This window comes from Anolis sagrei, chromosome 1 (assembly GCF_037176765.1).
Source record: "Anolis sagrei isolate rAnoSag1 chromosome 1, rAnoSag1.mat, whole genome shotgun sequence".
Taxonomy (NCBI): domain Eukaryota; kingdom Metazoa; phylum Chordata; class Lepidosauria; order Squamata; family Dactyloidae; genus Anolis; species Anolis sagrei.
The window spans coordinates 240,169,571-240,186,478 of record NC_090021.1 but is presented as its reverse complement, the minus strand read 5'-3'; the positions used below and the strand labels follow the sequence as shown (position 1 = coordinate 240,186,478).

The following is a 16,908-nucleotide window of genomic DNA, read 5'->3' as shown; positions in this document are numbered from 1 at the left end:
TTAAGAATTTTCCCAAATAGTACTGCTAGTATGCATTTTTAGCAGACCCTACTCCCAGAATTTTCACAGACTTGACTTATAGATATTAAAAGGTTATTCCTAATTTCTGTACTGTGAAAAGCTTTCACTGCTGTTATGTGCAATAGAAATGATATGAGTGACAGAAAACTTGAAACATTATGTTGAAGTGCCTCTAAATACCTTTTGGAAACAAATAGAAATTGTAACTTATTATGCCAATAAAGTTATGTGGTCTTTACTCATTATGTTGGTACCTTCTATCCCAAGAGGCAACTCATTAGATGTAATTAAGTAACATATAATGCATTGCTTCTATTCTCTGACACCAACAATATTTATGTAATGAACCAATAATGCAACAGTCCAATCAAGTAAATTCAAAAAATATTTGCTTTCCTATTCATCCTGGCAAGATTTATTCAACTGAGGTTTTCCATTAACTCCCTCTTGGGAGAGTGTGACTCCCTCAGTGTGTTTTCATGGCAAGACAGGGATTTGTACACTAGTCTCTTGGAATCTTGGTCCAACATTCAAACCTATACATCTAGTTGAAACTGCATATGATAAACCAAGGATCCATATAGCTATTGCAAGACCACTGAATGTGCTTTCTGGGAATACGTTATTCTTGCAGGCTGTAGTATATAGGAACATAATAAAAGCAAGGGCATTTTAACAAGATTATTTTTCTCACCGTAAGCTTCCTCATCCTTTTTTTCATTTGTATCAGTGTTTTATATATAACTAGCCATCCCCTGCCATGCGTTGCTGTGGCCCAGTCTGGTGATCTGGAAAACAAAGTAATGAGAAAGTGTGAGTTTCTAATATATGTAATTTCTTTAAGCTTATGGGTAAACAATATTTCCTGATGTTTGTCAGTGTCAATGTAGAGATTGTATGGTTTGCCTACTCTGGAACATGCAACATATAATTGTCCTTCTTTAGGGCTCCCTTTCAAATCTTTGATACTATAGCTGTCATATACATATAAGTGTGTGTGTGTGTGTGTGTATGAATCATATATATCTGTATCTATGGCTGGAGGGCTTTGATTATATTTTTTTGCCCTGGTGAAGGGATTTGGACTGAATGGCCTTAAGGCAGCATTTATCAAGCTTGGGGTTTCAGGACTCCTGGGGGGGGGGACGCGAGGGGGTGTCGGAAGGGTTGCCAAAGACCACCAGAAAACACAGTATTTTCTGTTGGTCATGGGGGTTCTGTGTGGGAAGTTTGGCCCAATTCTGTTGTTGGTGGGGTTCAGAAATCTCTTTGATTGTAGGTAGACTATAAATCCAAGTAACTACAACTCCCAAATGTCAAGATCTATTTCCCCCAAACTCTATCGGTGTTCATATTTTGGCATATAGAGTATGTGTACCAAGTTTGGTCTAGATCCTTCATTGTTTGAGTTCACAGTGCTCTCTGGATGTAGGTGAACTACAACTCTAAAACTCAAAGTCAATGCCCACCAAACCCTTCTAGTGTTTTCTGTAGGTAATGGGAGTCCTGTGTGTCAAGTTTGGTTCAATTCCATCCTTGGTGGAGTTCAGAATGCTCTTTGATTGTAGGTTAACTATAAATCCCAGCAACTACAACTTCCAAATAACAAAATCAATTTTTGAGTGGTGGTCACTCCTTGGGTTAGTAGGTGACTTGTGGCCAAATTTGGTGGCAATTAGTCCAACGGTTTTTGAGGCACCCACACTTTTTGGCAGAGAAGGGTAAAGCTGCAGTTCCCACAATTCCATAACATTGAGCTAGGGCTGTTAAAGTTGTGTCCAACTGCATCAATTCTCCACTGTAGATGCACCCTTCATTTTCTAATATTGCTCCTTAATATCGTGCTCTGTGTAGTTTTCCAAATGTAAGTCATCTCACACAATGGAGCAATGTTTCTATCACACATGCATGTTGTTCTTAAAAGTCCAGCAGTGATTATGTGAGAGGTGTGGACTGCCAACACTCTCAGCAGACTCTTCTAGTGACCCAGCATGCTAATCAACAGTATTAACTCAAGAGAAAATTCAGGCAGATTATCTCAAAGTAATCCTTTCATGGATTGCAACAAGCACCATGCATCTAGTGTAAGACAGAGGTAGTTAATTTATAGCCACTAAAAACTTTATCCTAGACAACTTATGGTCCTGTAAAATTGTTTTTGTGTAATTGTCACCAGTCTTAATCAACCTAGCAAATGGGGGAGATGATGAAAGTTGTAGTTTTCATCTTGAATTTCATAGGTGATCCCAGGCGTTGTCTGAATCTAGTTAATATGGGATTATGAATTTTACATACTAAGTGGCTTGGATTCTGTCTGTGCATGGCAGTTTGTATAATGTGTTATCATATATGCATGCTATGTGTGTTTCTAAAGTTGAATATTAACCCTGTTGGTTATTGCTGTGTGTATGTAATCAAAAGAAACCAGCTAATGGTAGGGATTCTGTGTGCCCTGTTTCATTTGAAAATACATATCTTTCTCTTGGCTGTAGTATGGGTGAAAACAATCTATGACACTAGTCAACAGTATGATGTGGCAGAAAAAAATCAAATGCAGTTCTAGGTTAAATGACTAGTAGCATTCAGATCAAGCAAAACACTTTGTTCTGTTTTGATAAGACTTCATCTGGAATACTGTAGTGTATCCTGTTCCAGCACCACAATCTTAAAAGGATATTGAGGTCCTGAAATCTGTTTAGAGGATCAAGACTGTGATAATAAAATGTCTGGAAAAAGGATCATGAGGAAAGGTTAAGGAAGTTAACATGTTTAGTATGCAAAGAAAATGACTGGGGCCCCATCCAGACAGGCCTAAAATGCATGCCATCCCGCTTCTTCAAGTGGATGTCCAGATGATGTCCCACAGAAAAGCAATTGCATTTATCACAAAGCAGTAAAACTCTGCTTTTTAGCAAATTAATTTGATAGTGGGTTTGATCCATACCTTCTTGAAAGGCACAGGTTGAAACCACTATGCCCGCTGTCTGGACTGCCCCTCAGAAGTCCTGGCCAATTTATGGGTCTGCTGTTAGGCTTCTTTTCTCCCTCTCTCTGGACACAGTTAAGAAATGAAAGAAGTCTATTTTCTGTTCTTGTTTTGTAGAAGCCCAGTTGAAATTGCCCTTCAAAAAGAAGTTGATCAACTGAACAATGAACTGAAAGTTGCTAAGTATGACCACAAGAAGGTGAATACCTAACAGATGATGCTAACTGCGAGTACCTGTTCATCTTTGGCAATCTAAAGTGTCACAAACACATGCAAACACAGGCTTACAGAGTCCCAGGCCAACAAACTGAGATCCTGAAAACTAGACCAGACCACAGACAAAAATTGTGTAAAATATTATTTGTTTTCATCAAGGTGTTGATTTCAGGCAAACGGTTAGGGGTTGTTGTTTTTACTTGGAGACATTTATTTTGTTTATCATCCTAAAAACCAGGGCTTAGATGCTAGGATATATGTAGAAGGAAATAACATAAGAACAACCCTGCTAAGTCAAAAAGAGAGCTTAGAAAGGCTACTTTTGGGAATGTTATCTCCCAGAATCTTCTGGGAGTTGTTCTCCAAATAGTCGCTTCCTCAAGATTTGGTCTAATCTGGCATTGTTTCCCATTGTGGTCAACCAGATACCTCAATGAAACTTGCAAATTACTAAACTTCCAAATGAATGGCATTACCCATCATTGTCCCACAAAGAAAATGGTTCCACTTCTTAAACGGGGAGAACTTAATCATGTGATTCCCCACCTGAATCTGGAGTGATGCAACTCAGCACAGGTTTACCAGTTCAGTGAGAGCTAGTTTATAATTGTCTTTTTCCTTATGAATAAGGAGCAGTGCAACAGTTAGAGTGTGCAAGGTAGAAAATATATAGTCGTATGGGTAGCTGACAGTAAGAGATTTTTTATTAATATCCAGAATAAATAGGTTGACTATTTTATCTGCCTTAGTGATTTTTAAAGAAGAGTTCATAAACCATGTCATCACTATTTTTTTTGTAAAATTTTGTGTGAAATTTAAGTGCACAGTCATGTATACATCCCAGTTAATTCAATGAGACCCATGCAATGTGTAAATGTGCATGGGTTGATTGAACTTATTTGATTTAATGCATAGTAGGAATGCATAGTAATAATATTCTAACATCTTGAGTTCAAGATATCATATGATTCTCTGATTTGTGTCATAAATCAAGAACACTTATATTGCACATGAGTACAATACTGCAAAACAATGATAATTTTAAAATATGTATTTCCCTTGGAAGAATCTTCAAGAGAGGAAATTCCATGCAGTCATACTGGCCACATGACCTTGGAGGTGTCTACAGACAACGCCGGCTCTTCGGCTTAGAAATGGAGATGAGCACCAACCCCCAGAGTTGGACACAACTGGACTTAATGTCAGCGGAAAAGCTTTATACCAGGAAAATAGATAACTTTCTTGATTAAATCTCAGATCCATCTAACACATCCCATCCTCTTTTATTTTTCCTTTTGAAAAGGAGATGGAAGACCTGGAAAATCAACTCATAAAATCAAGACTGCATGTTCTGCATTTGGAGAAGACACTGAGGAATCTGTCAGCCAAGTCAGACTCTACAGTGGTACTGGGAGAATTAGCAAGTGAGGTCTTTGAGGTAGGAGCTAAATTTTATATTTTCTAATACAGGGAACTTCATATAAATATGTATTGTCAAAGGCTTTCATGGCCGGAATCACTGGGTCGTTGTAGGTTTTTCGGGCTATATGGCCATGTTCTATAAGCATTCTCTCCTGACATTTTGCCTGCATCTATGGCAGGCATCCTCAGAGGTTGTGACCTCACGACCTCTGAGGATACCTGCCATAGATGCAGGTGAGACATCAGGAGAGAATGCTTCTAGAATATGGCCATACTGCCCAAAAAACCTACAACAATCATGCATATAAATATATTCTGTACTTAGCACATGTATTTATTTTAAATTTAGAGAACACAAGTAGCTTTGTTACCAGCTATTTGGGGTGAATGGGGATAAGGCATAATGGGTGCAATGCCTTTCTAAATGAGAATATTGAATTTTCATCCAATCCTCCCATTTTTACCACTGCAGAGAGTGAGACACTGAAGCCTCAAAAAGGCTGGGAGAGGTGTATCTCTATTTACTTGCAGTACTTCTCAGCCTTGGCCTGGTGCTCCTGTCTGGTGGCTAACAATAGAACAGTTGCAAGTGAAGAAAAAGGAAAAACCATTTGAAATATTTTTTAAAAAAGAAATGCAGAACAAGGGCTCAATATAACATAGGATCAATATTGACAAAACCATCCCATTATACCAGTAACAGTTGCAACGGTAAATATATTGATGTGTATTTACTCTATAACCTTTCATAACAGAAAGGTTTCCATCAAGCTATGAAAACAGAGCCTTGACCGAATGAGCAGACCATCACTGCGAGTATTTTCCAGAAAGCTGTGCTATGACTGAAAAGACATGTATATTTGATCACCCATGGCAGCACATAAATACACATCTATGGTTGCAGTGCTCAAGAACATGGACTGGATCAGAGTTCTCCAAACATGCATCATTTCGAGACACGGTAATTCAGTTTTATTAGCAAACCTAAGGTTTCACCAACTCCTTATAAGAGATACAGACACACATATAAATTGTAATAATGAAACCAATGAGAACACAAAGTATCTCATGAAAAACTTTCATTTATATGTTTTTAAATATATGATTTGTAAGATGATTATATATGTTTCCATTATTTTGCCATTTCTTGTTATTTTTGTGTGGCATACCTACACACTGCAGCCAACACACTAACGTGTTGTGACACACAATTTGGAAAGCTCTGGACCAGATTCTAATGTCTAGAGCAGTGGTGAGTAACTATGGAAGACCATGCAACAACTTTAGCCTCCCAAAGAAGATCCTGGAGAGATGCATCCATGCCATATCCTCACTGCAAAAAATCCTTTGCTCCCAAATGCCCTCTAAAGGGCATGAATTGTATTTTACCTTTGTTGGAGTGGGGCGTCTCCTGGGTCATTTTAGGCCAAGGGAAAATGCTTTTTAATTTTTTAATTATTTATTTATTTACAGTTTTTATATTCCGCCCTTCTCACCCCGCAGGGGACTCAGGGCGGATTACAGTATACACATATATGGCAAACATTCAATGCCAGTTTGACAGACAACGAATACAGACACAGAGGCTATTTAACTTTTTTTCTGGCCGCCAGGGGAGCTGCTGCTTTCATCGTCCATCAGCGACACCGATGAAGTTCTTCCGCATTCCACATTCCCTGGAGTTTTCTTTATGGCCTCATAAATTAGTTAATTTAGCCTCCCACACAAGGTGGTACCTTATTTTCCTACTTGACAGATGCAACTGTCTTTCGGGTTGCAAAGGTCGACAACAGGCTACACAATGGCTGGACACCCACTCCAGCCCGGGCTGGCTTCGAACTCATGACCTTTTGGTCAGAGTGATCTTAATGCAGCTGACACTCAGCCAGCTGCGCCACAATCCCGGTGCTGAGTAAAACAGCAGAAAGTGAAAAAAAGTAGCTTTATTTCTATAAGAAATTTCTATTTCAATCCCTATTGGATTTTAAAATCTATTTAAACTGGAAAAAAAGCTTACCATGCCATCTAAAGGGCATTTGGTGATGGAGGCTGGGGCGTCATTGGCGAATCTAACCAAGCATGAGATACAGCCTATTTAAGCACAGGATAGAGTCTATTTAAGAACCTATTCCACGGCAATGGTGGCAGCAGAAAAGGCTTACATAGCTTCCAACGTTGCATCTGCAAAGGACTGCTTTTCTAAGCTGTTCCGAGTACTCAGGAATCTCTTACATCTGACCCCATAATCTCTGACTACTCAGTGGTGCATTGTGAAAAATTTATGTGGCACTTTGCTGATAAAGTCGCTTAGTACTTCTCCAATCTGGATACCAGTTTCTTATAGAAAAACCTCAGTAGCCTGCGAATTTTAGGGAATTTTAATGATATACATTTTAACTTATTGATTTGTTTAAATGTTGATATGCATTGTGTGTTATGTGTTCATTTGGTTTATGATGTTTTTGGTTAAAAAAAATGTTATTTGTATTTTTGCTGTTTTAGCCATGTACACCGCTTTGAATTCCACCCATGGGAGAAAAGCGGGATAAAAATAAGTAAATAAAAATAATAATTTTGAAGCAAAATGGTTTTTATCCCTGTGGACCACACAAATGGCCCAGGGTTACAGGGAGATTGTGAGCAGCCCTCAGCCACCACTTTGCCAATTCATGAACTGAAGTCTCAGATTTCAGCCTGGCTAGTAAACACATTTGGGAAAGGCAGTCCAGTTTAGGGATGGAAAGAATGTATATTTGTTCCCAGGTGGAAAAAGAGTTTTCCACCTGAGAAGCCCTGTCAGGTAGAAAATGCATGCAATTTTCTGCCAGTATTTGAATATCCTGAAGTGTTGGAAGGGGAATATTCTCTGCATTTTTTGTGTGACAATCCTGTTTTCTGTGCAATTTTTCTCCCCCACAGTAAATGCTGTTTTTCCCATTAGTTTCCATCTTCAGAATAATTCTCACAGAATATTTTGGGGTATTTGAATAATGGGGAGAACACTTCGGAGGAATATTTGTTTTATCTTACAGTGAGGGAAAAAACTTACCATAATGCTTTGTTATTGCATGAAAGAATAAAATAGCTGAGGATTTAGATTCCTAGTCCTGATGTCCCTAGTTAATTTAAGGCTTGCAAGATTAATATCAGCACTTTGAATTGGGCCCTGAAGCTAACTGGGAACCAGCCCAGTTAATTATACCCTCTAAGTAGCAAATCTCGATGAAAAATCCAGCTGATTGATTACTGATATTTATGAGAATCCTGTTTTACAATTTTCTTGCCCTCTCTATCACCATTTTGTAGAGCAGACTAGGTTAAAAGCTCCTCCTCCACATGTGAACATATTTTTGTTCTTTTTTGTATATGGGAATGTTCAGTCATGATTGTCATCTGAAATAGTACAGAGTCCACCAACATCAGTAAGGCTGCTGAGCCCTAGTGTTGAGTCTTTGTTGCTCCCCCTAAAAGAGGACCTGAGGGGTTTTTTTTTGTTGTTTTTGAGAAACTATTTCAGAGAGGAGGGTTTTAGGCAGTCCCACAACCTCCTTTTGAACGGATTGAAAGGTTTTACATGAGCAGAGCCAGGAGAAAGTTACTTTTTTGGATGGCAACTTGCAGTAGCCATGCTGACATTGGGATTCAGGGAATGGTAATGCAAAGGACCACTTTTGCCTCCAGCTCTGGAGCAAAGGCAGTTGGGGCAGCAGATGTTTTTGGTCTTGCTTACACATGTGTGCTTTGTGATATTATATAAATATAGGTGAGCAACTTGGACTACATGTTCCAAAAACGAAAGGTATTTCCAGTTTCACGTAGGAATTATGTTGAACAGTCCTTATCTGGAATTCCAGATTCCAAAATATTCCAAAATCCAAAATTGTCCACATGGATTTCCTGACACATTTGCTTTATAGTAGTTCAATATACATAAACTTTTTTTCATACACAAAACCACTCAAAATATAATAGTAGAGTCTTGCTTATCCAACCTTTGCTCATCCAACATTTTATATTATCCAGTGCAGTCTGCCTCCTGCCCGGATCCACAGCTGTTTTAATACATTGCGATGTTTTGGCGCTAAATTCGTAAATATAGTAATTACTACATAACATTACCGTGTATTGAACTGCTTTTTCTGTCGATTTGTTGAAAAACATGATGTTTTGGTGCTCAGTTTGTAAAATCATAACATAATTTGACGTTTAATAGTCTTTTCCTTAATCACTACTTATTATCCAACATTTTCGCTTATCCAACGTTTTGTCAGCCCATTTATGTTGGATAAGTGAGACTCTACTGTATTGTATAAAATTAACTTTTGGCTACATGTATAAGGTATATATGAACCATAAATGAATTTTACGTTTGGCCAAATATCTCATTATGTATGCAAATGCAAATGTGGGTCTTCCAAAATTTGAACACATATTAAACCCCAAACATCCCAAGCATTTCAGATAAGGGATACTCTCAACCTGTCATCGTGCCAGCCTCTCCTGTCATTCAGAAAGTGATTGTTTAGATAATGGGAGTACCTTCCTTACACTTGCTCAAAGATACATTTTTTTAAAAATGTAGGAGGGATTTGGAAGGAATCGAGATGGGTGCCGTCTGTTTGTTAATAGCACTTGCCGGTGTTACAAGTTAAAGTGGGTGGAGGGGGTTGCTCTCTTGTATAAGCCACCCTGCAGTAATGTCACTCACTTCACACACCTCCCCCCACCAGGGCTCTAAGTAGCCAATTTCCTCTGATTCAGTTTTCTTCACTGAAAGCACCCTTGAAGTCTTTGCAACATCTCCTCCTTTTCTTTCCTGGCTTTGATGGAGTCACTTATATCTTTAAGAACTCATTTCGCATATTCAGTGTACTTATGTAAGTCCACATCTAGCCACATTTCAGCCATTATAATAATTAAGCTTAGTAAGGGCTATGGCATAAGGAGGATGGAATGAGTTTAATTGAAATCCTTCAAGATTGCAGGCATTTCAGCTTAACAGATGACTCTGGGAAGGGAACTCAGGTGTGCGTTCACCACCACATCTTGTGCACAAGAGCAGGCAGTGAAACTAAGCACCTGATCAAAGGTAGAGAAGTGGTTTTGCTTTGGTTTCCCCCACCCTATTCCTACCCTCTACGCAGCCAATTTGCTGCTCCACATGCATCTCTGTTCAGATTCCCTGGAATAAAACACCAAAGTAATTGCTTCCGACAGGGCGCTGTTTTTCTTTGATCTGATTGCACACCTTCCCTAACCTGTCCTGTTAAGCTGCTGTCACGCTGCTGCTAAGATTTTCCTCCAGGGTCTGGGTGACAGGCGTTTCTGAGGGACAAAGGCTTCAGTTCTCACCGTCTTTTCAAGCGCCCCCCCCCCCCATTGCCCAGGCAGCAAAGGTGGAGTATGGACATCTCTTTCCACTGCATTCTAGCCTTCATTCTCAGTTCACAAAGTGAGAGTTTATGCAGAATAAAGCCATATGCTTAGGTGGCAGATGTCCAGATTGTATATCTTCAATCATCCCATTCTCCTTTCTGTATTACTCAAAGAATCTTCTGGCTGGATTCGATTTTTGGTTTGGATGTTATTATTATGTTTTGTATTCCTGTAAATTGCAAACCAGGCTAGTTGTCAGGTAAAATAAAATCCTAATGACAGAGAGCTGATTGATTTGAGAGTAATGCATATTAACAATCTGCTTTGCATAAACAGTATGACAGGAACAAATCCTCAAAAAACATGCTTACACTTCCATAAAAGTAAGAATAATATGTAATTTTGTAAAAATAAAAAAGACATAATTTTGTAAAAATAAAAAGGGCAACAATCTTACTTTGAGTTAATTCCTCCACCATCACACACTGCTGTTGCAGGGAGATCATTGATGTGAGGTGCAACCCTTCCCTCTCTCAGGTCAGCCACCAGGGTCATTATCAAAGCAGACTCTCTGTCTACCTTCTCATTATATGTCTTTGTTAGACCAGCACTTAGTAATTCTGACATATTTCCAGCTAATGTTATTTAAAAAAAAACCTGAACCTTTCAGCAGTCAGAAACAATTATTTAGATCAGAATGGGAGCTTTCTCTTCTCAGCCCCCCCCCCCCCTAATTAGACATAGGAAAATAATTTATTAAGATCATCAAAGGAAATAACTTCAAGGGGAGATGAGCAAAATTAAACCCAAAACTCCTATCAGCCCTATTCAGCATGACTAAAGGTAGAAAGTTACAATCCAAAACAACCTGGGGAGTCCAGTTTATTCATGCCTAGCATAATATGTTACATCTGGCTTGAGGAATGGCACAACTAGCTAGTTGAGAGATCTCATCCATAAAAACTCCAACTGGGAGAGGGGATATGCTGCAACATTTTGTTCTGGTTGACACAACAATCCAGAACAACTGTGCTGGGTCAGTCCCAATGTCCATCTGTCTGTTCAAATGTGCCTTTTGAAAACCCACATGAATGGAAGTGGACTGGCATGGCACTCTTGATGAAAGGAATTGTAAATCAAATAAAATCCTTGTCATACTTACAACATTCTTCATGCTTCAGACCTGGAAACTCTGTCCAGATGTACCTGCTACATAAGGAACATTGTCTTTTAATGTTAAAGAAAATATTTTGTGCTTTTAATGGTTCTTCCTTCCTTTGTTACATATTCTTACTCCCACATACAGTACGTGATCAGTGCAGGGAAACTGCTACCCAAGTGCCAAATGAAATCAATTTTTTTTGGCAAACCAAAGCACTCAACAGGTTTGCAGATCTTCCTGCTCCCCTCTTCCTTCACCTCATTTTCAGTTTTGGACTTAACTGCATTAAGTGTTATTTCTACCCTGAAAATGGTTGTTGGTCTACACACACATGTAGGCATGTATATTTGTTGTTTATTCATTCGTTCAGTCGCTACCGACTCTTCGTGACCTCATGGACCAGCCATGCCAGAGCTCCCTGTTGGCCATCACCACCCCCAGCTCCATGCATGTATGCGAGCAAATTCTTGCACTCTCTCACACTTTTGTATTAGTTGGCTCTGAATCATGGCTCTGAATCATTTCTAATATTCTTTCTCCCTCCTTCTTGCTTTCTGCCCTTCACACTGCATACAGGATGAGATGGTGACTGCCACCTATTGATTGGGTCAGTTTTAAAAGTACAGAGAATTGCAGTTGACATCTCTGACCATTAGGGGGTGCACGCTGCCCACCAAATGTTTCTTCTTCCACCTCTTCTTTTGAGAAAACTGAAGACTTCTGTTCCATGAGTTATTTTTCCTCTGGCTCAGCTCATGACCTGAAGTTACCAGTTATTGTCCTTGACATATCTTTCAAATGGGGTTTCTCCTTTCCCTTCAAACTTCTAGAACAAAGTTAACCATGTTCTTTGGGTACTGAATTTGCTTTTACAATGATCATTATCTTACATAACTTTTAAAGGGAAAAGAACCTATTAATTGAGGATGGATCTGTCAGTGGTGTGCCTCTGAATACAACAGGAAATTTATTGTTTATTTATTTACAGTATTTATATTCCGCCCTTCTCACCCCGCAGGGAACTCAGGGTGGATCACAATGCGCAGCTGGCTGAGTGTCAGCTGCATTATTATCACTCCGACAAAAAGGTCATGAGTTCGAAGCCAGCCCGGGTTGGAGTGGGTTTCCAACCAGTTGTGTAGCCTGTTGTCGACCTTTGCAACCCGAAAGACAGTTGCATCTGTCAAGTAGGAAAATTAGGTACCACCTAAAGTGTGGGGAGGCTAAATTAACTAATTTATGAGGCCATAAAAAAGACTCCAGCAAAGCACTCCAGCAAAAAAGCATGCGGGGAATGCAGAAGTACTTCATCAGTGTCACAGATGGACGATGAAAGCGACAGCTCCCCTGGCAGCCAGAAATAGTTAAATAGCCTCTGTCTATGTCTGTATATGTTGTATGTTAAAATTGGCATTGAATGTTTGCCATATATGTGTATACTGTAATCTGCCCTGAGTCCCCTGCGGGGTCAAAAGGGCAAAATATAAATGCTGTAAATAAATAAATAATAAATAAAGAAAAGGAGGAGATAAAATAATGATGATGATGATTGTTTCATTTAAGTATCAGAAATCATAGCTTCTTAATCTAAAGTCAATACTAGTTCTTGAAACTTTTCCATTTCCAGATCTCTTCCATTTTGGCCGGGAATGGATGAAAAAATTACCAGCCTGTGTTGGTTCTTCCATGGGCAGGGTGGGAGCTGGTTACTTTAGGATTCAGCTAAAATTATCCAGCAAACTAAATGTCCTGAGAGCAGTCAGGAGGTACATGATCTAATTTTGCCACAGCCTGTCTGCTGGTCTGGAAACCGTCAATTGCAATTTAGAGAAAGTGCAGAGTTCACATGTCAGAAATAAATATTAACTTGATGGATTACTAACCCTAACTTTTTTTGATTTCCCTCTCTTCTTGTGCAGCTCTGGTCAGAGAAAGGAAGCAGGATAACATCAGATACCAGCGATCTAAGGCTTCGGAGAATACCAAAGCACACCAGTTTTGTTGATGCTTATCATAAGGTCAGTGATGCCACATAAATCCAGCTTCCATCAGAATCCAAAGCAGGATGAGAAAAAAAACATTTCAGCCTCCAAAACCCACATATCACAACACTCCATCCAGAATAGCATCACTCAAATCCTCCTCAGTTAAAGAAAGCAATCTCACAACCTTGAACTGCTGTGATAGGTTCTCAGGAAACTAAGGACCCATCACATATCTGAAGTTTTGGGCCTGATATTCTTCAGTTCACTATGGCCTTTGAATGAGTGTTTACAAGGTTCTTCTATTTGCAGATCCTAACCAGTTGAAACTCATAGGAAAACAAAGAAATGATTTGACATTCATGATTTCAAAATGGAATAGGCAGGTGTTAGAGTGGTTTTAATGACAGCCAGCATGGTGCAGTGGTTTGAGTGTTGGATTGTGACTTTGGAGTCCAGGGTTCAAACCCCCACTTTGCCATGGAAACCCAGTGGGGGACTTTGGGCAAGTCATGCTGTTTCAGCCTCAGAGGAAGACAAAGGCAAGCTCCCCCTGAACAAATCTTGCCAAGAAAATCCCTTGATAGGTTCACTCAAGAGTCAACATAAGTTAGAAATGACTTAGAGGTATGTAATACTTATTATTATTATTATTATCTTTATTTATACCCTGCCTTTCTCCCTGTGGGCACTCAAAGTGGCTAACACACCACACTAAGCAAGTTTAGAACGTGCAATATAAAAGTTTAAAAGCAATTAAATAGTAGCAGTGTGGTAAAACAAAATCAAAATACAGTAGATATACTAAAATGGCATTTAAAACTCATATTCCCCTTATCCCACCCACAGCACCCCCTGAATTCAAAACCACAGCACCCACTGAACTGAGCTTAAAAACCTTCTTTGAAAGCCTGTCTGAATAAAAAGGTTTTAGCCTCCTGCCAGAAAGACAACAGGAAGGGGGGCATTCTGGCTTCCCTGGACAGGGAGTTCCAGAGTCAAAGGGCAGCCACCGAGAAAGAAGGCCCATCCTCGCATTCCCACCAACTTGAGGTGGAGGTGGGACCAAGAGAAGGGCCTTTCCTGAAGATGTCAGGGCCCAGGCAGGTTCGTACAAGGGGATGCGGTCAGTCAAATAATGTGGATTCAAACCATTTAGGGCTTTAAATGTCATAACCAGCACTTTGAATTGTGCCCAGAAACAGATTGGCAGCCAGTGGTGCTGCTTCAACAGGAGGGTTGTCTGCTCCCTGCAGCCATCCCCAGTTAATAACCTGCCTGCAGCTCATTGGACCAGCTGAAGTATGTAACAACAACAAAAGTGATTTTAATGGTTTCCAAATACAAAACCCATAGTCATGGAATCCTAGAGTTATTTATTTATCGTGTCAGGGGCAACCAGACAATTGTATTACATTTCTAACAGAACAAAACAAACAAACAGACAAAACACAAAATTTGCAAGCTTGGTAGTTGATTAAATGTCCTTTGACCAGTATCTGGTCACTTGGAGTGCCTCTGGGTTGCCGCAAGAAGGTCCTCCATTGTGCATGTAGAAGGGCTCAGGTTGCATTGCAGCAGGTGGTCAGTGATTTGCTCTTCTCCACACTCGCATGTCATGGATTCCACTTTGTAGCCCCATTTCTAGAGTTGAAAGGGCCTTTGAGTCCAACCCCCTTCTATGCAGGGACACAGAATCAAAGCGCCCATAGTAGTAGTAGTAGTAGTAGTAGTAGTAGTAGTAATAGAAATAGAAATCCCAGGAGCCATTCAATTAAACTCCCTTCTGCCATACAAAAAATGCACAATCAAAGCATCCCGTGAGAGGTGGGATGGAAATAGAGTTTTGGAAGGTGAGGGGGAAAGGATCCGGGCGGTGAGGAAGACGAGGAAAAAGTGCTTTTGGCAGCAAGGAAAGTGAAGAAAAAAAGGCTTTTGGGAACAAGGTAGGCAAGGAAAGGCTTTGGAGGTGAGGGAGGTGAGAAAAAAGTATTTTGAGGGCAAGGAAAGTGAGAAAAAAGGCTCTTGGGGTGAGGGAGGCGGAGAGGGGGGGGGAAGCTTGGAGAGGGAGGGAAGCCTGGAGTTCCTCAGTATGCTTTGTGGAATCCCAAGGGCTCCATGGAACACACTTTGATAACCACTAGTATATACAATCAAAATGTCATAGTTTAAATTTAATAGTATGAGTTGCTTCATTCCCCTATATTCCGTTTCACTGTGCTTCTCAGTCTCTGGTGCTGGGACAGGCTTTCACTACTACATGGGTCAATAAAGCCTTGTGTGGGTACCATATCCAGAGGCACATGAATGAAAGAAAAAAGTACCCTTTGAAAGAAAAAGAAAAACAATGCCCATCAAGTTCGTATACAATTGATGGTATAGCTGTATTGGAGTCCCTTGGTTCTTGCATGCATTTATCAAGCAGATCGTATCGAGGAAGCATAGCTTTTTCCTGGTAGATTCATTTATTATCCTATCTATATTGTGTTCACCAATTTTCTCTATTTTAGTTTGGAAATGTCGTTCTGTCAGATGAGGACAAAAAGGAAATCATCACTAGATTGGAGGCATTTGCTCAAAAAGCACAGACTAGTAGCACCACCGATGAAAGTTCACCGGAAAGGTAATTTCAGATCACAGGCTTTCTGACAAGAAAGGTGATGGTGGGGTGAATGGGGGGAATTAATCAACCTTTCTGAGATGAGTATCTGCCAAATAGCAAAAATAGTAAGATCCTAGAAAAGAAGGAGGGCTGCCCCCCTTCAAGTCTGGCTGACGAGGTGCTGGTAGTTTGTTCTTGCCAATAAAATCTTCTTTAGGGAGGGAGAAAGAAAGAAAAAGACAACTTTGAGGAAATGTGTTTGCTATTGGTGTCTCATATTTTGGATTTAACATCAATCCAGGGGGCCATTTACACTACACAATTGTTGTGTTGTATTCCACTAACTCCCATGGAAGCATCCTGTGGGTTTGTAATTTGGTGCGGCACTACTGCTGCCTGGATAGGAATTCTAAATGCCCCTCATGAAACTGTACATCCCCAGATTCCAGACATCTTGCCATAGCAGTTAAAGTGCAATGTAGTGCTATAGTGTTAAAGGGTCCCAAAGCCCATCATTGATGGTATTTTTACACAATACATACTTAAAGGCCTTATCACACACCCCCTCCCTCAGTGCTGTTTCACCAGCAAGCATGCAAAATGGCAGGCACATGGTTGACTTTGCCACCCCACACACCACTGTGGTGTGGCCATGTTTCCTCCATCACAAGGGGGAAGTGTCTCCCAACTGCGGCACAACATTCCCATGGTGACTAGGAAACATCCTAGGATGCTTCCATACCTGTTGGGGGCAGGGCCTCTGCCGGAAGTTGAGGGACATTGCATGCCCATCCGTCCCTCAACTGGTTGGCAAGCATCATGGGATGCTTAAATTGGTAAGTGTGATGAGGTCCTAAATCATAAAAGTATTGAATATAACAATTATGTTAAAATGACTTGTTCAAATGAAACAATGTGTTAAATAGTCATTGTATATCAATAAAATCAAGAAAAAAAAGAGGGAATATCTTTCCCCAATAACTAATCAGTATCATTGCATCATAACTAATATATGCTTTTTTGATGCATAAGAAATTACATAGCCAAAAGTGAAATGTGGATGTGTTATTGTTTATTTATTGGAGGAAGGAAGATATTTCTATTGCTGTTAGATAGGATAGGGGTGGTAAAAATGCACTAG

General features: G+C 39.9%; 1 protein-coding gene across 1 annotated transcript in view; it reads left to right on the top strand.

Annotated features, from left to right (window-relative positions):
* LMNTD2 (lamin tail domain containing 2) overlaps nt 1–16,908 on the top strand; it is a 49,185-nt gene that overhangs the window by 12,519 nt on the left and 19,758 nt on the right. Inside the window, 4 exon segments of the mRNA XM_060769572.2 lie at nt 3,125–3,206; nt 4,527–4,661; nt 13,103–13,201; nt 15,676–15,788. Coding sequence (XP_060625555.2) covers nt 3,125–3,206; nt 4,527–4,661; nt 13,103–13,201; nt 15,676–15,788 — 429 coding nt within the window.